General features: G+C 36.4%; 1 protein-coding gene across 2 annotated transcripts; it reads right to left on the bottom strand.

Annotated features, from left to right (window-relative positions):
- On the bottom strand, window positions 1–25811 carry CFAP300 (cilia and flagella associated protein 300). Of its 2 annotated transcripts, XM_057749339.1 has the most exons (7): window positions 25668–25811; window positions 25383–25464; window positions 15700–15775; window positions 9881–10047; window positions 6555–6727; window positions 1536–1602; window positions 1–671 (listed from the first exon to the last, which is right to left on the bottom strand). In XM_057749339.1, the coding sequence occupies exons 1-7, from the start codon at window positions 25775–25777 to the stop codon at window positions 543–545; spliced, it is 804 nt and encodes a 267-aa protein (XP_057605322.1). In that variant the 5' UTR covers window positions 25778–25811; the 3' UTR covers window positions 1–542. The 2 variants fall into 2 exon arrangements, with proteins under 2 accessions (XP_057605322.1, XP_057605323.1); XM_057749340.1 differs by lacking the exon at window positions 1536–1602.
- Between the last annotated feature and the right edge of the window lie 1226 nt (window positions 25812–27037).

Raw genomic sequence — 27037 nt, forward strand, 5'->3', positions numbered from 1 at the left:
TTATGTTCAGAACATTATTTTTTTATTGAGGATTTTAAGTGGGACAAATGAATTGGAGGGAGGAATTGTTATGCTTTTCGCAGCTCCAGAGATGTAAACCTTTATGCAGTGAAGAAACAATTAAATGAAACTTGAAATTTAAAAGCTAACAATTCATATTAATGATCAGTGGTTAGAGATGTTTAGTTTTCTGTCACAATTTCAATTCAGAATTAATTTGCTTCTAAGATAAAATACATGGAAAATACTCATTCGAATCTTAATGCAGCAAATATGAACTAGATTTTTAGTTCTTTGTAACTTTCTGTAAAAATTCCATAACTGTATTGGTGTAGATTATGCTAGGGATGAAATCTGGTTCCTGTGTTAGTATTCCAGACAAATCTAAAGAAAGGCATCTTGGTATTTGTTTTCTTTTGCTCTAAGCAGGTTCTTAACATTTTACTTGAATTAACTTGCAAAGTAAATGTTTATCTATAAATCAATATTAAAATAAAAAGTTGGTAAATAAAAAATAGTAAATATAGATAATCTGAAAAATATTAAGACATTTCCCCCACACCATAACAGTGGTATAAAACATGAACATGACGCATGATAGGATCTACAATGAAGTAAGAAAATGTCTGTTCATGGCTCTTTGTTGAAGGGTAGCACACACCAACAGAATCCTAAAAAAGATAAAAAAATTATTCAGTGCACAACTACATTTAAAAAATAACTGACATATGTAGCTATTACATATTTTGTGTCACAAATGTCATGAAACATATCAAATCTGACAATAAGTTGGCAGTTAACTACTATTTTAAAATATCTGTGGACAGCATTACAGTCTACTATGCTAACAATACGTATGTACTATGCAAACACGCATAACTCTTGACCTTAAGGAATCTATAGTCCAAAGTAAATTCTTTTAAAAAAGCACTAATATTACAAAAATTTGTTTCACATTTTTCCTTTATCTTTGCTTTTTTTAGAACATGGTCTATACGTATTATGCAGGCTGGGACTATGTTTATCACTGGGCTCTAGTTCAGCAAAGTAGCTGATACACAGTAGATATTCAAAAAATAATTGTTAAATGATTGCAGATACTTAGAAACTGCTTCATATGTGTTAATAATCTTTTGTGTGATACTAAAATTCAAGTATCAGATTCTGTGATAAGAAGACATGCCATTCTTACTTATTTGCCTTATAAATTATGGTTTGACAGTCTAAAGAACTGTGTTCTACCTCATTGGAGCCACAGATTTAGTTCTAAAATAAGAAAGGCATGAATAATAGAAAAGAAGCTGGGGAAAAAAGTTTATATTGTTCTCCAAATAAAAGCATACTTTATCAACTTTTAATTTTAACAGAAAACTATTTAGTTTATGCTAACTATGTTCTGTATATATAGGTATATGTTCTGTTAGCTACGCCTCTCTGAGGCATAACATCGTCCTAGTTGCTATCTCCAGTTATAACAATCCTCTTAATAACAAACAATTAAATTGATTGGTTGCACACTTCCCCTCAACACTTACATATGCTGTAACTTTAAAGACAGAGGAGGTAATTTGTATTTTCTTGGTTTGAGGATTCTTTCGAACACTAAAAAAATAGTGGGAAAAGGGAACATTTTAAAATATAACAAGCACTGGCATAATACATTTAAGATACTGATCCCTTTTAGTATTCAGATGTTCTTATTCACATATAACATGGAAATATATAATATCCAATTAAGTCGTCTGAAAAGAATGGCATCTGCTGTTTCATCAAAGGATGGGGCAAGGTTAAATGAATTGAAATTGCAGAAAATTGAATTTTACAGTTAGAGGGTTTGAGGTCAGTTTGAGACTCAGATGATGAAAAGACTCCCACAAAAGATAATCTGTGGCAATATATAGTGAGGAAGCAAACTAAGGATTGAGGAAATAAGCTACAGATATATATTTATATATTAACTCAAATATAAATATATACATGTTTATAATGCTTTACAATTTGCAAAATACCTTTATATACTTTACCTCATGTAAAGATCACATAACTCAGTGAGGTAGGCATTATTTTGTCAATTTTACAGACAACAGAACTAGAGCAGTTAAATGATATGTTTAAGACATTCCAACTAAAAGTGGTATTTCTGGGAATAGAATTTAGGTGATACAGAGTCTAGTTTTCTTTCCCTGCCTCTCACCTGTTTATCTTATGCCTACTCTAAATTCATATACATTAAAAGTATTGTTCATGTGTTTCATGTGTAGGTTAAATATAAAGGAAGATAGCCTTCTTCTTCACTTTATCAGGTGAAAGTATTTCTTTCCCTTCACTACATATGTAAAGAAATGGGGAGAGAGAAAGAGGGGAGGAGGAAGAAGGGGGGCTCTGCAGGAGGCTGTACATGCATATGTGTGTGTGAGCTTGCGCACCTGTTGGAGATGGCCAGTTGCAAGCCATTTCATGGTTCAGGATTCAAGATTCTTAGGCAGTTTTCATCTCTAAAACATTTCATTCAGATTTAAACCGAGGAATCACGTAATTAAATTGATCTCCTTATATCTCAGTAACATAAGAAAGGTCATTTTCTTTTATTTCTCTAATGCCTAAGATACACTGCTTGAAAGTTGGAGACTACATTTAAAATTTCATGCTTATCTGACACATCACTATCACCACTACATATAAAATATTTGCACACACCTATATGACCACCCAGATCAAAATACAGAGCATATCTATGGTGATGTCTAATTTTAAATATTGATCTGGAGGTAGTTATATGGGTGTAAAAATATATAAAAATTCACTGAACTTATGTACACTATAATTTGTTCTGTTTACTGTATGTACATTACTCCTCAGGTTAAAAATAGGAACCCATGTAAAGGTTTGCGCTTATTAAATAAATTTAGTATTTGATACTTCATATAATAATCACTTAACACATACAAACACGTACCATTGGTGTATTACTTCTAAAAAGAAATTAATTTCTACATCAGGAGTTGGTTCCTAATAGAAATAAATCATATTATTCCATTTTATTACCTCTGATCCTGTGTTACTGTTACTTTAAAATATATCTAAGACAATTCATCTAATTTTTTATAGGTCAAACAAAGTATAGCATCACCTGTCCTACAACTCATGAGAAAAATAAACAAAAGGACATGTAAAGTGATATTCATTTGTGCCCTAGGGTGTTCTACTAATAATTGCATTATATCAGATTTTTGGCAGTCACTAATTCACTCTCCAGGTAACCACAGTTTTTAAGGATGCTGGAACATAATTTCTATATAGTTCTTTTTAAAAGTATGATTATATTAATGGTTTAGAAATAAAATAGTGTAATAATTGGTTTCTTATCAATATCATTTATGGTAATTTCTGAGGATCAGTTCCATATTGACTCTAAACATTATGGTGTACAGATCATTCTAGCTAACTCTGCTCATTTTTAGAGACAAGGACCTCACTGCTTAATTAACATCTAAGTCTATAATCTAAGTCTCTCAGATTAAATCATAAAATCTGGGGCAGATATGCATTTTGGGGAACCTCTCCAAAAACTTTGACAGAAGCGTGTATTTAATGTCTAAAGTAGGAAAGACACAGGCACCATTATAACTATAGAATTATTTCTGAAAAGACATTTTTGAAATGTAATGAAACAATTGATCACTTGCTCTCCAATAAAATGGTTCTAAAGTATTGCCTATGCTATTTAAAGGGACCATAATCCTTGAAAATAAGGCATCTTCCAAAACATTTAAAAGATGTCTTTTTTTTTTTTAAATATTTATTTAGGCTGTGTGGAGTCTTAGTTGTGGCACACAGGATCTTTTAGTTGCAGCATGCAGACTTCTTAGTTGTGACATGCCTCAGGACCTAGTTCCCTGACCAGGGATTGAACCCGGGCCCCCTGCATTGTGAGTGTGGAGTTCTACCCACTGAACCACGAGGGAAGTCCCTAAAAGGTGTCTTTTATAGTACTTATAATAATGGATGAGGGAGAAAACATCTTAAGAATGTTTTTACCCTTTTGTTTGAGCCAGAGACCCCCTAAAATCAGGCTCTGTAATGTGTCCTCAATATCTACAAATATAAGGGATGGACTTCTTTGCTAGAATGAATCAGTGACAATGTTTATCTGTAAGTGCAGGTTAGATAATGTAAGGTAGCAACTGTATGCATAATTAGAAAGATAGCAGATGTTTTTCTACAGTATGTAAAAACACCCCAAATCCAAGTAAAGGGACAGGAAAAAACATCCTTCTTGGTTAAGTTAGCTTGTATAAATGACCTGATTAGACATGTGGCTCAGAATTCTGAGAGATTACTGATGATACTTCCAGTTCCACCTGTGCTTCTTCTACTTATACACCCCTTGATAACTGTTAGGTTGAACCACCCTATGTCTTTACCTTAACCAACTGACACAGCATCTGACCCAAATCAGCACAACTAATATTAGAAAAGCCACATGTAGTGCATATGATAAGCAAACCAACATAGCTTCTAAGGGACTCTGAGATCATTTAACCCATTCACAACTGCTTTGTGTTGGCTCCTAAGCCATCTCAAGCAAATATGTATTCTAATCATAATTATTTTACTGAAGTTGCTTTGAGAAGACAATTTCATATCCTCCCCTCATTAAGCAAAGAAATTTGTAAGCAAGCTTAAACTTGGATTATTGAGAGAAATATTTAATGGGTGCTAGAGAAAAGTAATGCTGTAACTGGGCTGGTCTCCTTCCTAGTCTCCCCTAGAATGACAGACTTGTGGTGCATCGCCCCTGAACTGGGAACAGACTATCTTCCTCTTTGATGGCCCTCTTTGTGGACTCCATTCCATCAGACATCCCTGACTGCTCACATCCACACTGACAACTTCTTCTTTTGAACTTCTGGGGTTTTTACTACAGTATAAAGAACTGTAAACATCTGCCTATAAATAATTGAATATTTGATTATATAAAAAAGTTTACTTATAAAACATTTTAAACAATTACTTTACTACTATTTACTATGTTAACTTGTAATTTCCTTAAGGTCAAAGACTGCCTGATGCCTCCTCTTGTACTCTTCAGTGCTTGGCAGAGTTCTTTGCCTAATATTAACACTTGCTGGTTGCCTGGTTAAGTGATTCCATGGACACAATTCCTATCCTTTCTGTAATCTATCATGAATTCTGGCTACTCATTTTATGAGTGGTCATTACTCTTTGAGTCATACTTTTTCTTAGCACCCAAAAAGTATAGAATAGAATCACAAGTGAGAATTCAGGGAAGGGAATGTGGGAGAAAACAGCAGTTTCTTCAATGTTTAGGTTCTAAAGTTATTTCTATTTCAGATATCTCTAATAGAATCTCTTCCTCCACAGCACATGGTAGTGAGGAATTCCACAGGCTCATGTGGCTGATGAGGTACGACACACTGTGGTGGCAGTGGTGTGTGTGTGTGTGCGCGTGCGTGCGTGTTTCGGTTACATGGAAGAGTTATCTAGTGGGAGTGCTAGAAGCAGCCTTGTAAGTTTTCATAAGCAGAATATGTCTGATGTATGTTTATGTGCATGCTGTTTCTGAAATTCTGTTTCTATAGTTTTTCTTCCAACAATCTTTATGTATTGATACAATAACTCTTCATAAAAATCAGAGACAGATTACAGAAATATTTTTCTGTTTTAAAAACTATATCAGAAATAAACTCAGTAGAATAACTGAATCATGCAGTTTGTTGTATAGCTGTATGACACATATAATGGATATGAGAACTGAGGATAAGTAAAGTAAAATCAAGAGTCTGATGAGAAGTTAATTCTGTTGTTTTCCTATTAAAGTAAAATTGTGCGACTAAACTCTGGGAACTTTTGCTTTTACTTGTTCCTATCCCCTTTGCCTATAAAGATGATCCAATATCTTCATCACTGAAAAAACCAACTAAAGAATGTTCACTCCAGTTAAAATAAAAGCATAAATAAAAGATTTGTAAAGTTTTTATCCTCACTTGATCTTCAAAAAGGAAAAAAAAAAAAAGCTAGTGGAATACCTAAAACAAACTTAGGATTAATTTTGAAAAGATAAACACCTAGGTGAAAATTCTTCTACTTCTTTAGAACAAAGGTAATAATTTTTTTTTACTATTATATTTATTAGTATTAGTCAAGCAAGTTCAAACATCCTGAGGGATCTCATGTTCCCTTGAGATTTAAAAGAAGGCCTGGGGACAAAAGGGAGACCTGGAAGACGGGCAGTTGCTAGCACCACTCCAGAGATGGAGTGGGTGACAGGTCTGAATGAGGAAACAAGGACAAGAGGCAGATGAGAGGACTGAGGACGAAAACAGCATCAGGGAAATGTAGAAATTTTGTAGCCTGGAAGAGAAGAAGGAGGCTCTGAGGAGCACATCAGGGTGGTGCTATTTTTACTCACTTTGGTTGTTAACAGATCCACAAATAGTTACTGGATAATCCTACTAGAGTGTTTAAATATTTGTTTAAAATAATTTGCTCTATTAACCAGAGATTTACATATTGTAATCGAGCAACATTACCTCACTAGATCCTTATAGATAAGCTTTGTTGTTTCCAGATATGGATTAACCACATCTTCATACTGACAAAGGGCTCCACCAAGGCAAAGATGTTTGAAAAGACAAAATAGGAACTCTTCTCTATCCGATTGGCTGAATACTTCATATTTTTCCGAGTCTTCCAATAGCAAAACCTATGTAAGATGATAAAATTCATCATAATGTAACATAAGTCAAGGTTCTAATTTTTGTTTTCAAAAGTTTCAATTTACATGTTTAAAAGTAATTTTAGACCTATTTTAAGAACCAATCCTGAAGCAATGGAGAAAGTGATCTGTGAGACCTATGCTTATTTTCCCTCCATTTTACCATTAGGTACCGACAATGAAAGAAATAAGTCTAAACCTAAGGCTTTCTTTGTTCCAGTTTCTATCTTCAGTAATTGTTTTAGTGCTACTGAAATTTCAGTGTTGAGTCACAGTGAATGTCATTTGGAAACAATGGGAGTATAAATTAATGGAGAAACTTCTCTATCCCATAAGGTCTTTGCTTCCACCAAGAGGCTAAACAAAAATGGTCATTTTCTAAGCCCTCTCATAGTGTTTGGATTACTATTTTCCTTATGCCCACAGTTACTCCATTTCGAACAATTCTAGCAGCTGGAGCCTCATAATCACTTCTTCTTTTCTTGCTCTCCTCTAATAATATCACCTTACACATGACCAAGCTACATGGACTCTTGCTCTCTTGAGACCTTGCTACCTCTTTTAGAAAACAGTTTGACTGGGTCTGATGTAGGGGTTTTTCTTACACCATCGAGCGTTACAGACAATTGCTTGATTTGTTGACTGTGGTGGACATGAACAGGTGATGAATGTACACTACAAAAAATATTCCTTTCATTGAATTGCTTATAGCCCACTTAGGTGAAAAAAGAATGTGAAATAGCTAACAACAAAATATAGATACAGTAAGATAGAAATAATAAAAGACAAAAGAATGTAACCAAGATATAAAGTGGGAAGAGAAAACAAATACACAGAAGGAACTCCAGATGGAGAAAAGCTATAAAAATTGTGCATAACACTTCATACTACCATACAAGTAAAGGAGAGATTTATGAGTCATATAACAATCACTGTCTAGCAGTAAGAAGTACACTTTTTATTAGGAAAATTGATTAAACAACATTTTATTTACCTTAATCCCAAATGAAAATCATTACAAGGTCATTTTATGAGGCATTAAAAAAATAATAAACTCTATGGTGTTGTCTACATATAGTTTACTTATGACTTGATGAAAGCCGAAGTTATATGTAGTAAAAGATAGGTAAGAGGAAGTGGTCCACAGTTTATTGCTCTCCTCTAACTCCACATGTAAGACTTGCACATCTCCCCTCCTTCCCTCCCTCTCTCTCTCTCTAAGGAAATGATGTGATATTGAAACCCAAGATTGCAGCTACCTAAAGATTTGGCTTAATGCAAGGGTGACAAAAGCCCTTAGGGATGAATAGTTCACACATTCCTTGCACAAGGAGTCATATATAGAATTGATTAGGCTGTGCAATTAAAAAATTATAATTAAAAACATTTTGGAGTGAATGTTAATAACATTTTATGTCTGATCCCCCTCTTTATTCGCATACAAATCTGTTTAGTTGTGTAGTCCTCAGACAGCAGATATGCAACAGTTAATGAGTCCAACTTCTGAGCCACAATCAGGAAGGAGGCTATTATCAGTACTTACATTACACAGTGTGCCAACAGAATCTGTGTTGCTACACAATGGGAGGGCCCTTTCCAGTTCAGGCTAAAGCTAGAAGTTATTTATATTTTTTTCAGCCAGAAAGCAACCAAGTTAAAGCCCTTTCTGTTGCCACAGAGTGGCAAAGAACACAAGAGCAAAACATACAGGCAACTGGCAAAAAACACTGAGTCCCAGCACTTTCTGAATAGAGGTGCTATTCATGGCAATAAATAAGACAGGCAGCAGGAGGCAGTTTTGCAGGGTATTCTGTTGAAAAGCAAATCCTCCTTTTATTTTATTTTTTGGCCACACTGCATCCTAGTTCCCCCACCAGGGATTGAACCCACGCCCCCTGCATTGGAAGCAAGAAGTCTCAACCACCGGTCCACCAGGGAAGTCCCACAAATCCTCCTTTTAAAGAGTCCATTGCTGAGGCTCTCTCTGAAGAAGTGATGGTGGAGGAGTGAGTTCTTTTAGGTATCGTTCTAGTAAAGATCAATGTATAGACTGGCTGGATACCCCCCTGGTCTCCTATAGACAAGATTCCTGTGTCTAGAATGGTATATCAGCAGCTTCCCTATTTCATTTCTATCTGGATTTGTAATATATTAGACTTGTACATCTTCTTTCTCTCTTATTGTAGAATAATAATCATAGTAATTAGCAGTAGTTGTTAATATTATTGAAAGCTTACTAAGTGCTGGACATTGTGCAAAGCACTTTAAATCATTATCTCATACAATTCTTACATTATTCCTATTTCATATATGAAGAAACTGAAGCTTAGAGAGGTTAAGTATGACAATTATTAAGTGACAGAGCCTGGATTTGAACCTACGTCTATTTGATAGCCCTAATTTTTGATCACTCTGTAAATACTCTTTCTCAATAACTAAAATAATAATGATAATAATATTTCATTTTAATAGCATTTCATAAAATGCCTTCTCAACTCATTTTCTCAACAATTTTAGGAAGAAGGTAGTACGGGCATTTTAATTTCCATATTGTATAGAGAAGATCTTGAAGCTCAAGATATTGAATGACTTGCCCTAAGGTTATTATCTTGTAAATAATAAATCAGGAATTAGGTAAATAATCCATGTCTTCTGATGCCAAGTTCAGTACACCTCTCGTTAAAACAAAAATTAACTTAATCAAATGGCTTTTTGATCTCAGCAATGAGTTTAAAAGATTATTTCCCTCCAGGGGAATATTCATTTGATATGTTAAGAGAAAATATTGAAGAAAAATAGTCATCAATTAAATAGGCCAGTGTTTCTTGACCTCAACACTGTTGACATTTTGGGCCAGATAACCTTGTTGTGGGGACTGTCCTGTGCACTGCATGATGTTTAGCAGCATCCCTGGCCGCTACCCATTAGATGTCAGTAGAAACCCACTGAGAACTAATGAAATACACAAATAATCAAGTTGATAAGAAAAGTGTCATCCAAGAAGAAACCTACCCATGTAACGATTACTATTGATCATTATTCACTGATAAATTTTATGGGTTTTAGGCAGGCAAAAGTTTTTCACATTAAGCATTTCCTGAAATGAAATTCTATTGTGAAAATTTTAAATTCTGTACTTACTTTTCGTAATTCATCAGAAATAAGGAAAGGATCACAAAAAGAATCTAAACATTTAACAATATGTCCATTGTCTCGTACAATATCTTCATCATATAACCGATTAAAAAATGACATTGAAAGCTGTGTGCAAGGAACATTTATAGCTTCAATATTTTTTACTTCAGTTCCTAAATAAAGAGATATAAAAATTAATTTAGTATTCTCAATTATTTCCAAAACAAATATCACTATGCCGAGATTCTAAGAAGTAACCAAATATGATGTATGTTTTGATTTAAAAGACATATTAGTTTAGGGATTTATTAAATTCTTATTTTGCAGGTTGTTTATTTCTATTAATTATTAAAAGTTTATAACAAAATTTCACCATTTCAGGCCCAGATGAAGGATATGTAAATTAGAAAATACTTGAAAATGAAATACATTTATTGTGTAGTAGGAGGTTCTTAGATCAGTTTTAATGCATATATCAGAATTGCCTATAAAAACACAGAAATTACCTCATATGATTTTGGATTTGTATTATGCTTAATGCTTTATAATTCATATTACAAAAATTTTAATTAATGTAAGTAAGGGTGTTTCTAAAGTCATTGAGGTTGTTTTGAAAATGTTTCTCTCCATTTAAAAATTTCTGCCTTGTGATCTCATTTACAGTGTTTACTACAAAAAAACGTTTTCCAAATCAAGGTAAATTTCAAATCAGGCCCTAATCAAGTTATGACAAGTGTGGAATTAGAGAAATTTGAAATTGTGGAGTTCTACTTTTCTCTTGCAGCTCTAGTTCTTCCCCCTTCCACACCAACACCCCCCACCCTCATTTATCTCTTGAATCTGTCTTTCAGGAATGGATTTTCTGTTACTAGAGGTTCTATTAAATTACAGAAACACATAAAGATTAAGGTGAATACTTCTATTATTGCCTCAATGAATCACTCAATCAGTTTCTCTCTTTTATGCACCTATATACACACATGCAGATATAAAGGGGTGGAGTTCTTCTTGTTCAAAGTTCTAGGACAACTGCAGACTGAGATGTGGTGTGTCCTCTCCCCAATATATTTGCTGGATCTCTGACCTGAGAAGCAATTTGAGCTTGAGAAGAGTAATGTTGGTGATTATTCACACTTTCTCCCTCTCTGTCCACCCAGAGTCCTGCTAGGACCTGTTGCTCTTGCTCTGATCCTGAGCAGGGCTGGTGTAGAGGGAAGAAGAATGCCTGGAGCAAAGAACTGTGTATGCCTCAGTTATTTCAATAGCTATGTTGCTAAGAAAAGCTCCTTTTGTTTCAGAGGCAAAATCCTTCAGCGGATTAAAGTGAAAAGAAGACCCTAGAAAATGATAGAGTAGGTCTGAGCAATATTGGAACACCAAAGAACAAGAGCAGTATAAAACCAGACAATTTTTGAAGATGGGTTGGTGGCCATAGGATGAGGGACTGACATTGGGCAACATGCCATTTTAATAAATCTACCCCAGGTCTGATTTGGGGAGCAGCAGGAGGCTGTGGATGATGAGAGAAGGTAATTAAAATCAAACCACTTAATCTGAAACACAGAAACAGCATTTGCTATAGACTGAATTGTGTCCCTCCAAAATTTGTATGTTAAATCCCTAACCCCCAAAGTGATGGAATTTTCAGATGCAGTCTTTGGGGAAGTAATTAGGGTTAGATGAGGTCATGGGTGGGGTTAGGAGGACCTCAACATATGAATTTTGAAGGGACACAATCCAGTCCACAGCCTTCTGCCCTTGGCCGCCCAAATTCATGTCCTTCTCACATGAAAAATATATTTATTTTATCCCAGCAGCCCCCAAAGTCTTAACTCATTACAGCATCAACCCTAAAGTCCAAAGTCTCATCTAAATATCATCTAAATCAGATACAGGTGAGACTTGAGGTACAATTCATCCTGAGGCAAAATTCCTTTCCAGCTATGAACCTGCAAAACAAGACAAGTTACATGCTTCCAAAATACAGTGGTGAGATAGGCACAGGATAGACATTTACATTCCAAAAGGGAGAAACAGGAAAGAAGAAAGGGGTGATGGTTCCAAGCAAGCCTAAAACTTGGCAAGGAAAATTCCATTAGACCTTAAGCCTCAAGAATAATCCTCTTTGGAGACTTTCCTGGTGGCACAGTGGTTAGGAATCTGCCTACCAATGCAGGGGACACAGGTTCGATCCCGGGTCCAGGAAGATCCCACATGCCACGGAGCAACTAAGCCTGAGCACTACAAGTACTGAGCCTGTGTGCTGCATGTGCTACAACTATGAGCCTAGAGCCTGTGATCCGCAGCAAGAGAAGCCACTGGACTGAGAAGCCTGCGCACCTCAACGAAGAGTAGCTCCTCCCACTTACCACAACTAGAGAAAGCCCGCAGGCAGCAACGAAGACCCAGTGCAGCCAAAAATGAATGAATGAATAAATAAATAAATAATAAATTAAAAAAAAATAATCCTGTTTGGTTCAATGTTCTGCTTTCCAGACCTACTGGGGTCGTGGCCCCACCTCCATGGTTCTCCCTCCAAGGGGAGTGTGTTGTTGAAACTGTGGGAGTGACCCTGATGATCCCTGAATTGTCTTCTCAGTCCTTCTTCTCTTTTCTTAGAGAATAGCACATGCTTGCAGCTGAATGTCTCCCTTGTCTGGTCCTGTAGGATCTAAAAAAGTCTGATAGCCTTCATTTTGTCTCATTTTTTTTCTGTCCTTCTCTAGTTCAAACTGGCAGTGTCTTTGCTGGTACAATCCCATCTCTATTCCTGGCTTCTGCTGAAATGGCTGATGAAGCCCATGAGTTGCACCCATGATCTCTTTATCAAATGGGTGCTCAAGTTTTCTCTTCAGGGCAAGCTTTGAGATATGCTGAGAATTTTCCAAATCTTCAAGTTCTGGTTCCTTTTCGCTTAATAATTCCTTCTTCAATTCATCTCTTTCTTTCCATATTTTACTATAACCATTCAGGAAGAAACAAGCCACTCCTTCAGTACTTTGCTTAGAAATCTCCTCAGCAAATATTAATTTTGTCACAAGTTCTATTTTCCACAAAAACACTAGAACACAGTTCAGCCAAGTTCTCTGCCATTTTATAACAGACTGCTTTCCTTCCAGTTTCTAATGCCATGTTCCTCATTTCCATCTGAGACCTCACCAGAATCAACCTTAACATCCATACTCAAGTGTGCACCTCAAAACTCTTACAGACTACAAGCGTTACACAATTTCAATGCTACTTCCACATTTTCAGGTATTTTTACAGAAGCACTCCACTTGTTACCAAAATCTGTATTAGTCTGCTTGGGCTGCTATCACAAAATACCGTAGACTGGGTAGTTTAAACAACAGACATTTATTTGTTCACAATTCTGTGGGATAGGAAGTCTAAAATCATGATGTCAGCTGATTCAGTTCCTGGTGAGGAGTCTTTTCCTGGCTTGCAAATGGCTGCCTTCTAGCTGTGTCCACACAACAGACTCTTCTTCTAAGAACACCAATCCTATCATGAGGGCCCCTCAAGACCTTATGTAAACCTAATTATCTCCCAAAGCCCTCATCTCCAAATACTGTCACAACAGGGGTTAAGGCTTCCATATAAGAATTTGGGAGGGGACACAATCCAGGGCACAGCATACACTATTAGGTAGGAATTTGCTTAAATTATGTCTCCAGCATTTATAAGCTTTATAACGCATCGCTAAGATCACACAGCAAGTTAACAATGTATTGTTTTTTTCCTCTCAAAACTATCATTATAATACACTGGGTAGTTCCTTTTTACTTAGTGTCCAAGTTGGTGCTTTTCTAGCAAACCTGTTAATGTGGAAGTGTAGAGGCAAGGTGAATTCTAGAGCTTGGATTTGACTCTCAACTCCACCCGGCCAGCTGTGTAAAACTGCAAATTACTTAGCTCATGCCTCTGACTCCTCACTTGTGAAATAAGGATATATAATAATACCTCTCTCAGAGTTGTTTTGAGAATTAAAGGAGGGAAATATGCATAATGCCCTCCTCAGCTGAGCACATAGGAAGCACCTATTACATGTCAGCAAAAAAGGGCAAAGTATGTCTAAAAGAAGGGGGCTGTGGCAGCTGGCTGAGAGGATAAATCAGCGCCAACTGGCAATGTAGGCAGTGTAGCCAGTAGCGGAGATTCCATCATCACTCTCTCTAAAGCTGGTTGACTCGTTTGAAAAATGTCCTTTCTCTCATTAAACAAATGTTGTTTCTTATGCTTAAAAGATCTTCCAGAGGAAAATTAGAGAGAAGATGGCTGATATATGAGAAAAAGAAGAAGAAAAGCAAATAGGAGGAGATAAAAACAAGCTAATGGAAGAGTATAAGCAATCCACTAGAAACTTCTGTTTCTGAAATGTAGTGTGACCTCTTCTCTTATTTTTCAGAGTACTTTTTTTTTTTTTGAGTATTCTTTCCTTCTTTTTCAGAGTACTTCTAATTGATTCTGCCAGGTACATGTGGAATTTTAGAACCTCTCTTTTTACAATGTCTTTTTCAAAAATTAGAAAAAAGTCAGTGCTGTTTTGTGAAGTATGTACCAAAATGGGGGAAGGTGGAATGCCTATATCAATGAACCTTATTTTTTGTAAATGAGTTTACTGAAGTTACTGTAAACATGTTTTGTAAACACTATGATACATGACTCATTATTTCCTTTTGAAGATTTTGAACTGGTTATATATCTGCTTAGATACTCAGTTTAACTTTGTAAGTAGTCTGAAAATCACACTGTACTAGCTTTTTGTCCTATAAATTTTGCAGTGGTCTTTAGCCAAAAGCAATGAAATTTGACCTACTAAGTCCAACATTATGAACTGTTTGTAAACTTGTATTTGTACCTTATGAAAAGTTATTTTTGTGTAAAGCTACTAGAGTTCCACGAAAATGCATTTTAAGAATTTACCAAAACAACCCCATCTAATTTAAAATCAACTTACATTTTCTTGAGCACATATCCACATGACCAACCAGATTCTCCTTCTAATTGGAATGATGATTTATTCTATTGTTAAGAGGTCTCAAGCTGAATTTTAAAATATAGTGTTCACGTTTCTGTTTTCCAAATAGTCTTTTATTAACTTTCTAATTTATTCCTTGACCTGAGAGTTATTTAAGAGATTGGAGTGTTATTAGGTGTTTAAATGTTTTGGTAATTTTCTTTAAAGATTTCCAGCTGTGTTTCAATGTACTATGAAAATATTATCTATACAAAGTTCTCCTTTTGAGAATTTAAGGCTCTCTCTTCCATGACTTAATATATTGCTCTTATTTTAAAAGACTGTTCCGTGGTGGTTGCTTCCTCTGTCAGAAATCCATTCCTCTGCCTCAGTTGAGATTTAGCCCAAGCATCTGCACATCAGTGGAATCTTACCTGACCCTTTCCCCTTGGGCAGAACTGACCACTCTCCTCCTTTTGTTCCCATTGTTCTGTAAGCACCTGTGATGTATTATTGCACATATTTAAAAATATATCAATGAGTTCCTTGAGTATAGGTTTTCTCTTACTCAACTTTATGTTCCCTGTGTCTGTCAGAGTCCATGAAAGATGCACAATAAATACTTTCCAAACAAATGTAAAGAGTGAAAAATTGCTCTTAAGTGTTAAGTCAGGATACCAGCAGTGGATTCCCAGGAGAAAGATGCAGGGCTGGCCTGGCACAGCTGATAATATTTGACCTTGATGTTATCAAGCAAATGAGTCACTATTCACAATTTGTATTTTAATAATGAAAATTCCTGATGTAAAATTTTGTTATAATAGCAAAAGAGTAATCTGAAAAGATGAAAATAAATTTTGTTTACCCAATGTAATCCACTGTCCAGAAGCATCTGAAAGTAACTTCAAATTGGGAATAACATTTGGATCTTTAAAAAAAGCCTAAAATACAAATTTGAGGGGAACAAGTTAGATACATTATTATAAGCAATAATAAGAATTAACTTCTAAAATAACTATAGTAAAATCTCACTTAATTCAAATTAGAGAAGGATAATTTTAAATCAGTAAAATGTCTAAGTAATAAATGTTTCATAAAGAAATGAAGTTTTGTTACCTTCAAGTTGGAACAGTATGAGCAATACTGTTATGGCCAAGTAGATACCTTTGGGACTTAATTTAATAAACAGAAAGTAATGATTTATAGTGAAAAGTAGGAGGTTATATAATGTTTGAAAATTTTGTTTTCTTTCAACCTTGTTCTCCCAATTAACTGATGTAGTAATCACTGCTCCCACTCTCCCCAACTAAATCTAAATCTAAATGTAATTGTCAATTTAATTCTATCCAAGGGGCACATAGAAAAGTGATAAATTTCACTTTTTTAAAAATGAAAACTTTCTGTATGGCAAAAGAAAGAAAAGTAGCCAAGAGTTTTATATCCAGGCACCAGCAGCTGACTCTGGCCAAAGAAATCTGAAGAGAAACTTATTAAAAGTTTCTCAGGCGGTCCACATAATTTTCAGGAGATGAAGAGAATCAGGCTAAGTGCTGGGTCTTCGGAATAACACAAATTCATATGTAGAACTGCCCTGATGAAGAAACAGTCATCCTTGCTACAGCCCATCAAGTACTAAAAAAAGCTACCATGATCCTTTCCTCACCAAGGCCACTGCTCTGCCAGGATTGCCCTACCTGAAAGCTGGATGCCTTTGCCACCACCTTTGCCATTAAAATTCAGCATTCTGTGTGCACCTCTTTTCTTAAATTGCTCAATTTTGAAAAACTGGTTTTGCACTGTTAAGTCTAGTTGGTAACCCTAGATCCCAGGTTTGTGTTCTGAGCGCAAAAGAGGCAAGTATTACACAGTGAGGGAAACCATCAATAAAATAAAAAGGCAACCTACCGAAGAGGGAAAATATTTGCAAATCATATATCTGATAAGGGGTTAATATTCAAACTACATAAGGAACTCGTACAACTCAATAACAGCAAAAATAAAAACCCTAAAAATCTGATTAAAAAATGGATAGAGAATCTGAATAGACATTTTTCCAAAGAAGACAAACAGATGGTCAACAGACACATGAAAAGATGCTCACCACTAACCATTAGGGAAATGCAAATCAAAACCACAATGAGGTATCACTTCACACTTGTTAGAATAGCTATCAACAAAAAGATAAGGAATAACAGTGTTGGCGAGAATGTGAAGAAAAGGGAGCCCTCGTGCACTGTAGGTGGGAATGTGAATTTGTGCAGCTACTATGGAAAACAGTATGGAGGTCCCTCAAAAATATAAAAAAATAGAACCACCATATTATCCAGCAACTCCACTTTTGCACATTTCTCCAAAGAATAGAAAACTCTAATTCAAAAAGCTACAGGGACTTCCCTGGCGGTCTAGTGGTTAAGACTTTGCCTTCCAACGCAGGGCGTGTGGGTTTGAGCCCTGGTTGGGGAGCCAAGATCCCACATGCCTCAGGGCCAAAAAACCAAAATATGAAACACAAGCAATATTGTAACAAATTCAATAAAGACTTTAAACATGGTTCACATCAAAAAAGCTATATGCACCCCTATTTCACTGCAGTATTATTTACGATAGCCAAGATATGGAAACAACCTAAATGACCTAAATGTCCATAGACAGATGAATGGATAAAGAAGTTGTGGTGCACACACACACACACACACACACACACACACACACACACAAAATAGAATACTGCTCAGTCATAAAAAAAGAATGCTGTCTTGCCATTTGCAACAACATGGATGGACCCTGAGGGTATTATGCTAAATGAAGTAAGCCAGACAAAGAAAGACAAATACTCTCTGGTTTCACTTATATGTGGAATCTAAAAAAACAGTACAAATGAACAAACCAAATCAAACAAACAGATACAGAGAACACATTGGTTGTTGCTAGAGAGAAGGGTTAGGAGGAGAATGAAATGGGTGTAGGGCTCAAGAGGTACAAACTTCCGTTTACAAGATAAATAAGTTATGGGTATGTAAAGGACAGCATGGTGACTATAATTAATAATACTGTATTGTATATTTGAAAGTTGCTAAGAGAATAAATTTTAAAAGTTCTCATCACAAGAAAAAAATTTTGCAACCTTGTATGGTGACAGATGATAACTAGACTTACTGTGGTGATCATTTCGCAGTACATACTAATATCAAATCATTATGTTGTACACCTGAAACTAATATATAATGCCAATTATATCTAAAAAAAGGGCAAGTGTTTTGGATTCCACTTCAGACCTCCTAAAAAATGAAAGGTGGAAATCACTCCAAGTCACATGTATGTTCAAGTGCTGGGCAGTCAGAAAACATAATGATGTCCATGATGAGCAGAAAAGAAAAGAAAATAGATTGGGAGGAAATATTTACAACAAATATGATTTAAAAGGTGGGGGAGGCTGACATCAATGGCTTAAAAAAAGACCAATATTTATGCTAAGAAAAACTGACAGCCTGATTTAAACATAGCCAAAGGATACAAAAAGTCATGTAAAAAATACAAATAGCCAATAAACTTAAGAAAAGATGCTCAACTTCAAGAGCAGTGAGAGAAATGAAAATAAAAACCAGAAGACATCATTTTTACTCATTATATTGGCAAGATTTTAAAAGACTAGTAACAGACTTCCCTGGTGGTCCAGTGGTCAAGACTCCATGCTTCCTCTGCAGGGGACACGGGTTTCATTCCTCATAGGGGAACTAAGATTCTGCGTGCTGCACAGTGCAGCCAAAAAATAAAATAAAAATAAAATAAAATAACTAGTAACTTTTGGTCAGAGTACCAGAAAATATGCACTCTCACATACTGCTGGTGGAAGTGTGAATTTTTACTACCTTTGGGGAAGTACTGGATATTATCTTGAACATTAAAAACATGTATAGCTTATGACCCAACAAATTCCACTGTTGGGTATGTCATACAAAAATGAAACCAGCAGTAGATAAGATTTATATTTAAGGAATTTTAATAGTATTGTTTGTGGTGTCAAAACCTGGAAACTTCAATGCCCATCAATAGAATGATTGAATAAAATGGCTGAATAATAATAAGATAAAATAAAAATGGCTGAATATAGTATGTCTACACTAGATGGTATGCAGGTATTGAAAAGAAAGTATTTGAATAGAATGTAAGCTTCATGTGCTTGTTTTTCTTATTCACTGCTATAACCCCAGGGCCTGGCATTTAGCAGTTACTCAATAAACATTTACTGTATTGACTCTGAAGGAAAGCCATAAGTATTTTGAGTAAAAAGAGTAATTTCAGAGTATTATATTTGAAAAAACAAAACAAAATAAAAGCTCTATTTATATGAACATAAAGAAAAGTATGGAAGAATATATACCAAACATTAATAATAGTCACCTAAGAAGTGGTGGTTGTAGGTTTGTGGGAATAGAGGGGTTGAGAGAGTTAGATTAGATTGGGATTCAGAAAAGTTGTTGACTCTGTGTTCTCTGTTGTTTAGATTGTTGCAATAAATTTTCTCCCATTGTGACACCCCCTTTAAGCTTTCACTCTCTTTTCCTAAATAGTTTCCCAAAAGAGGAGTCTATCTTGTTTCACTTCTCTGTCTGCCAGTTATTGTTCTGTATCTGGCTCCTCCTCCCATCACTCAAATGAAAGTACACTTGACATCACAATTCCAAAAATCAAATGGACACAGTCCCTGCTCTCATGGAGCTTACAGACTAAAAGGGAAGATATTAAGTAACACGCTATGAGTGTTATGAAGAAATGTAGGTGCTACTATTGAAGTACATAGTAGGCAGACCCACTGCAATGGTTTTAGGAAGAAAGATTAATGCAGAAAGAACATTTAGGTTTAGATCTAAAAGGTAAGTAGGGGTCAGCTGGGCAAAAGGTATACTGGTAAATGCTTAACAACTGATACCCCTTCGTCCCCAACAAAAGCCCTGATTTGTAGCATTTGCCGATTATTAGGGTGGATTTCAAGTTGTCAATAGTTCAACAACCAGCAAAGATTCCTGAAAATTTAGCAGTTAGGCTGTCCTGAGCTGGTTCCAGCATGACACTGGAAAGACTATTTTTTAAGGTAGAGAAAATGGCAAGTCTGCAAGAACGGAGAGGACATCCAATTGAAGAAAAATAATGAGGCTCAGCGTGACCAGAGTTGATGGGCCGATGGTCTGATGAGGTTGGGGAGTTAAACTGGACCTTGTAGGTCAAGTCAAAAATTTTTATCTTAATCTAATATTGATCAGACTGATCAGTATTTTGAGCTAAGGGCAGTCGGAAGACAATGAAGAGATTTAAACAGAGGAAAGATGTGATTAGAGTCATATTTTTAAAAGCGCATTTCTGCTGCAGTGTGGAGAATGAATTGAGGGGCTATAAAGAGACTGGTCAGGAGGGATGGTACTGCTGTAATCCAGGAAGGTCTCATGTTCACGTCAGAATGGTATCACGTCAAAATGATAGCAACTGGGCAGGGAGAGAAGTGGATGGATTCAATGAATGTTTAGAAGAAAGGGACAAAGGGAGGAGGAATCAAAGATGACTCCTAGAATTTTTGCATGAAAAATCAGGCAGAATGAATGTCATTTAATGAGAGGCAACAGTGGAGAGGACCAGGTATGTGGGTGAAGATTAGTACATTCAACAAGTCCTTGTGAATGTCTACATCATGCTAAGCAAGACAAAGTCTCTGTTCCCATGGTGTTTACATTCTAATGGCAGAGGTTAAAGGTAAACACTTTATAGGTATCATATATGTCCAATCACAAAAAAGTCTGCCCCAAAATTATTCTTCAGAAAAAAGGGAAGTTGCCTTATAACTTTAAAAAATTAAATAATGTTCACGCAACTACTTTAATTTATATAATATACTTTTGAAAAGACATGCTGAAATTAACCCCAATTAATACTAGTTTTGAATGCTTTTTAGAGATCTTCTGAAAGGATCAGCAAAAGGGGAAATTTAATTCAGATTTAGTAATTATTCCTGGGGGGTATCCACTGACAATTACATTTTAAATGTTATTATTAATGTAAGTAGGTTAAGTGGCCTGCAGTGAATTGGCCTGGAGCCAATGGAAATAAGTCTTCATAAAGGCCCCTCCAATAAAGCAACAGTTATTGTTGTTAAAATTACAATTATATACCTGAAGAATAATTTTAAAAAAAAGCAACCAAAAAACCCTGCCCTAATGTGTATAAATGGTATTTTGTGTTTCTTAAAGAATTTCCAGTGAGGCTTTAGAAGGGATTCTCTGAATCTCAGATAGCTTTAGGAAAACTGATATGCTTTGAAAAAATATTTGATTCACAAACTAGTTTCAGTGATAACAAAGATACTGATGTCAAATGCATGTGAAGAACTGGATAAACTTGTTTCATAAAATGTGAGAGTAGAAACGTATTTCTAAGTTAATATTTTATATTGATATATAGTGTAAATGTATGTTTTTACGTCACACATATGAAATATAAGTAGATGTTTGACTCTATCATCTATCTGGCAGATTGCTGATTTCTGATCCAATATCAAATATCTCCTTCTTGTTTAAGGAACCCCAATTTTATTTGGGACAGCGAAGTGCTCAGCTAAATGTCTGCACTTCCTAGCAGCATCTGTGGTATGTGGTCATGAGATATAAGCAGAAGTGTTGTGCGGACCGGTAAATTAAGGAGCTCCCTTCCAATATATGTGAAGATTCCTGTCATTATCCCCAGTCTATGGTGAGGATGCCAGTACTAAATACTAAGCCCAGAGCTCTCTCTTGAGACTCAAAGTGAGATCTTATAATACACTCAACTATCTAGGATGTTACCACGTGGACGCACCTCAAATTTAGCATGCCTGAAACTGAACTCATTTTCATTATTTATTCTTTTGCATTTTCTACGCATTTAAATCTGCTGTTCTAGTCAACCAAATCAAAAACGTGGTCATCCTACATGTCACCCTTTGCCTAACTCTCAATTATCTTATCAGTCCTTGAATACTACCTTTCTCATAAACATCTCTCCAGGCCATCCCGGTACCCCAGTCTTAATTCAGGGCATCACCATATACTGTCTGGAAGATAACAGTTTCCAATTTGTTCTCACTGCTTCCAGACTCAGTCCTAACAATCCACCTTCCACACTTCTGCCAGGTGATCTCAGTATCTCAAATTTTACTATCTTGCTGAAAACCTTTCAGCAACTCCTCAGCTAGATAAAGTCTAAACTCCTTTGCATGGCACATAAAGTCAGTAAATACCGTCCCACCCATCTAACATTACTCCACTTTGTCCACCTGACAAACTCCTATTAATCTTTTAGGTCCTAGCTCAAGTGCGCTGAATTTGGAAACCTTCCTTTAACCATCTCAGTCAAAAATGACCACTTTCTCTTTTGTGCCACTACAGTACCTTGTGCATGTTATGTTTTATATCACTTCTCATTCTGTAATCCAGTTTTTGGTCTGTTTCCTTCTCTTTAACTGCGTCTTGTTCATCCGTACAGACTTTGGAGCTAAAGAAATGTTTGCTGGATGAATATTTCCTTCCTTCCTTCCATCCACTTACTACCACACAAATAAACTTTCTGAACATAATTTGTTTTTAAATTGAAAGGGAAAATTCAAAATCTGGAATCCTAGTTTAAACAGTACCCTTTGTTCAGTTACAGTTTTTGTAGTAGAAATGCTATGGAAATTGGAGTCAAAAGGCCTGGGTTTTGCCATTTGCTGGGCAAGCTTGCATAAATTTTTTAACCATTCTGAGCTTCGGTTTCCTTAGCTGTAAAACGGGGGTCAAAACACCAAACTTACCAGATTGTAAAGCTTAGCGATAAATGGATAAAAAGTGCTGAAAGTGAAATCTGGCACACAAGAGTCACTACTGCTTTGGGAAAACACTTTGTAAAGTAGTATATAAATGTTAATAACAATAACAGCATTTATTATGAGCCAGGCATTTTTCTAAATATTTTATATAATTCATTTAATGTTCATAATAATCCCATCAGATAGTCAGCATTTTCATTTTCAAAAATATATATTAAGTGTCAAGCACTGTGACCATTTTGCAGAAAAGTAAACAGAGACTGAAGAAGGTTAAGTAACTTGCCCAATGTCATAGAGCCAGTAAGTGGCAAGAGCTGGAGTTTGAACAGAGACAGCTAACTAGAGGCCAAATGAGGGGAGGATCCAGTTTGTAGGGCCTTAAGTGTATACAATTTTAGGGACTCTAAGAATACAAAACATCTACTTTTGAAAAACCCCTAAAACATATGACCACGTGAACATACTCCTGGAGTATCTCAGAGTTTCTTGGAAGGGGATTCTGTAAGTGAGGAGCTTAAGCTAGTGGGGGGCCCTGAAGATTCATTAGTTTCAAGGTAAATCCCCTTCTGGGCCATGCTCTTAGCTACAATACTTTATTTCTTCCAAATTAGTTACATGAGTGAAAATAATGATTGTATGAATACATTTCTTTAAAATTGAAATATGGGAATAATATTGTCTACCTTGCAGGAAAAAAATTAGGATAAATAAACATGAAAATACTGAAAATTAGTTTGAAAAAAATTGCCTGCTGTTACGGAAATTTGTTGTGCTTTATCGCTGAATCTTGAATTTGTTGAAGAACTTTGTGTCTATTGAACAACCCAAATTAATTTCTACACCCCTCTCTATGAAATTTTTCTGACACCAGTGCCCCTCCAATTGAGTGATCTTTCTTTTTCCTTGTGCCTAGGGCACCTTATATATTCTCCAGTATAGCAATTATTTTGTCTTGCAGAGAATTTTTTACATTTCTAGCTTCCAGAAGTGTACACATCACTTACAAGCTGGGATCAGGTCCCTTCATCTTTTTAATACCTCCCAGCAGGGATACAGTAAATATCCAACACATATTTATTGAGTAAATGACTTATATTAAAAATTTTACAGCACTCTAAAATTCAGTGAATTGAAATCCTTATCTCCTTCTTTTAAAAAAATATTAACTTCAGAGCCAGTACTGGTGTAAATGAAAAATACTAAAAAATATAAAAATCTAACCATGCATATAGGAGAAATGTCATTAATGCCATCATCAGTAGCATGTTACGTTAACATTATAACACTATCTTCGGTAAAGGGAAATAGACATTTAACCAATTTACCCTTTGCTCAAGGTTGAATAGTATTCCACCCACACCCCCCCCCCACCCCCCAAAATTCATGCCCTTCTTGGAACCTCAGAAAGTCACCTTAGTTGGAAACAGGATTTTTGCAGATATAATTAGTTAAAATGAGGTTATACTGGAGTAGGGTGGGCCCTTAACTCAATATGACTGGTGTTGTTATAAAAAGAGACATAGCTATGGATGCATAATGAAAGAGAGGTAGGTGACTTTGACAGGGGCAGAGATTCAAGTTCTGCAGCTGCAAACCAAGGAATGCAAAGGATTGCTGACAACCGTGAGAAGGTAGGTAGAGGTAAGGAAGGATCTGTCCCTATAGATTTCAGAAGAGAGCCTAACCCTGCTGACACCTTGATTTTGGACTTTGGGCCTCCAAAACTGTAAGACAATACATTTCTGTTGTTTTAAGCCACCCAGTCTGTGGTACTTTGCTACAGCAGCCCTAGGAAACTAATTTCCCTCACAGTAAATATTTTGGTTTGTTAATTAGGCTAGTATTTTCTTCACTGTACTATCACTCTGTACGAGATGATCTGATTTGTTTATTTGTTGGCAGTTCTGATTTGTTTATTTGTTGGCAGTCTTGCTGTGGGTGTGTAAGACCCTTGAAAGCCAGGCTCCCCTCTGTTTTGTTCCTTCTAGCATTCCCACCACCTGACAGAATTCCTAGCATGTGGCAGCCCTCGGGAAGCATTTGTGAATGAGTGAATAAACTATGCCAACTATACACTACAGTCAGTGCCTGAAGGGCATGAACTGCAAAGATAATATCACAAACCGTAACAGTATTTTCCATTTAAGTGAGCATTAAAGAACTCCATGATTTTAAATAACATGAATGAAATTTAACAAACATACCAGAATTTGTACCTTCAAATGAGTTTTTCCCTTTTCAAAGCAGCCACCTCTAACAGCTAAAGACTTATTCCAATAACTCTGCCACTGCTTAAAACTTTTTCTGGAATTCTTCACTGGAACTGCTCATAGAACCTGTACTCACAGGGTAGACCTGATTTCGAGGAACAACCAAAAGTAATTTTAAGCTAAGCCTAACAAATAAAGCTGGTGATAAAGCTGCATAATACTTAAAAATGAGGTGTACCTACTAAAAAAGAGACTGATTTTCTAGCGAGAGACTGACTTTTCAAAATGGAAAAGTTCTATATGGCAGGATACTGAAGATGAGCTAATTATGGTGAGGTGAAATGTAAAAGTTTCTCTTAAAACTGATAATTTGAACCTTTTTATTAGTCTCCAACTCCAAAAAAACGACGTCACTATGTAATGGCGTGTTCACAGGAATTTATGCCGAAGTGAGAAAAAATGTAAAATCAGCAATGCTCCAAGGAACTCTCCAACCCCCATACCAACCATAACGAAATCATCCTTCCGATAAGCCTGAAACGTCTGGTCAAACCCGAACGCCTGCGCCTTGATTCTGCCCAGCATGGACCTGGGGCAGAGAAGAGAAAGACAGCTAGGGGTGGCACCCCCTGGGGGAGCACATTCAGCCCGTCCCACCACAGGGCCCGCCCCTCGCCCCTGTTACTGCTGCATCCGCGTTTCGCTCAGAACCGGGCCACCTCGACGCCCGACCCGCCCTCCATGGCCGCGAAGGCCAAGGGGCTTTTCTCTCCCTGCTTCTCCGCCTCTCACCACTGGCGGAGCCGGTTGGTGGTCTCCCGGGTGCTGAGAGACTGGAAGGTTTTCTGAGGCAGGAATCTGAAGTAGTAGCCTCCCACATCACACGGCTCCCCAGCCGCCATTTTGGTCCGAGTTGGGGGCCGTTTCCATAGCGACGCGGCGGCCGTCGGGTGGGCCGGACGCTGCAGGGGCGGGGCCAGAGCGGGGCGGGGCCACGGGTCTACCCAGACCGGGGAGTCCCGCCTCCCCGCCGGGCGTGAACTGGCAGAGCAGGAATGAAGCCAGGGGTTTCGTGGGCGCCGCTGCTGCGGCTCCTCGCGCGCGTCCCGGCAGTCCTGCTCCTCCACCCCGGCCAAGCTGTGCTGGAAACTAGGGGTCGGGGGCGGAGAGAAGTTGCCAGTACTTACTTGTTGAAGTTAACACTTAATAGTAATTACTCCGCGTGGGTTAATTTCTTAGTCTCAAACGCTGTAATCTTAGGTTTATAGCTAACTTTAGTGACAAACGTTTCTGAAGAAAAAGTTATTCTGAGTTAATTGGGTTCGTCTATTTTGGAAGACTCGTGTATATGACTACTTGGAAAACTTCTCTTTTACCATCTGGCTTTTTTTTTTTTTTTTTGAAGTTACATCTGAAAGCTAAAAAAATTTTTCCATGCACACTACACTACGACGTGCTAGTTAATAGAAACACGTCTTATTTCCTATTGAAAATTATCTTTCGTATCTATAGTTTTGTTGTCTTTTTTTTTGTCTAACAGCTGTATATCAGGGCTTCAGAAGGGGCAGGGAGGAATATCGTTCTTTTCCACCTCTTGCTTTTCCCCTAGTCCGCCAAAAACTGATTTTGATTATTCCTTATTCAGCCAACAGCAGTAGGAGAGAGAGAGAGACGGAGGGAAACACACACACACACACACACACACAGAATATTCGTTTTCATTGTTGATTTAATTTTTCATCAAGCCTTTGTCTGCTAAGTAGATTAGTATTTTTATGTTACAGATGTGGTTGGGTTTAAGCTTACCATCTTGTTCCTTGTTTTCTAATTCTGTTCTTTTTTCCTTTTATCCAAAAGTAGGCAAGAAAGAAGAAATAATATTTTTATTATTCCATATTCCTCCTTTTTAGCTTTTTAGCTATACATTTTGGTATAATATTTAATGGTTACTCTAGAGATAAAATATGACTCCTTGATTTATTACATACCACTTTATTTTTATTTATTTATTTATTTTTTTTATTTTTTTGGGGGTACACCAAGTTCAATCATCTGTTTTTATACACATATCCCCTATTACATACCACTTTAAATCATCACTTTCACCATGTTTCAAACAAGCACTTTAAAACAGGTAAAATCTATTTATTCACTTTTTACCT

The sequence above is a fragment of the Hippopotamus amphibius genome, chromosome 9, assembly GCF_030028045.1.
Source record: "Hippopotamus amphibius kiboko isolate mHipAmp2 chromosome 9, mHipAmp2.hap2, whole genome shotgun sequence".
Taxonomy (NCBI): domain Eukaryota; kingdom Metazoa; phylum Chordata; class Mammalia; order Artiodactyla; family Hippopotamidae; genus Hippopotamus; species Hippopotamus amphibius.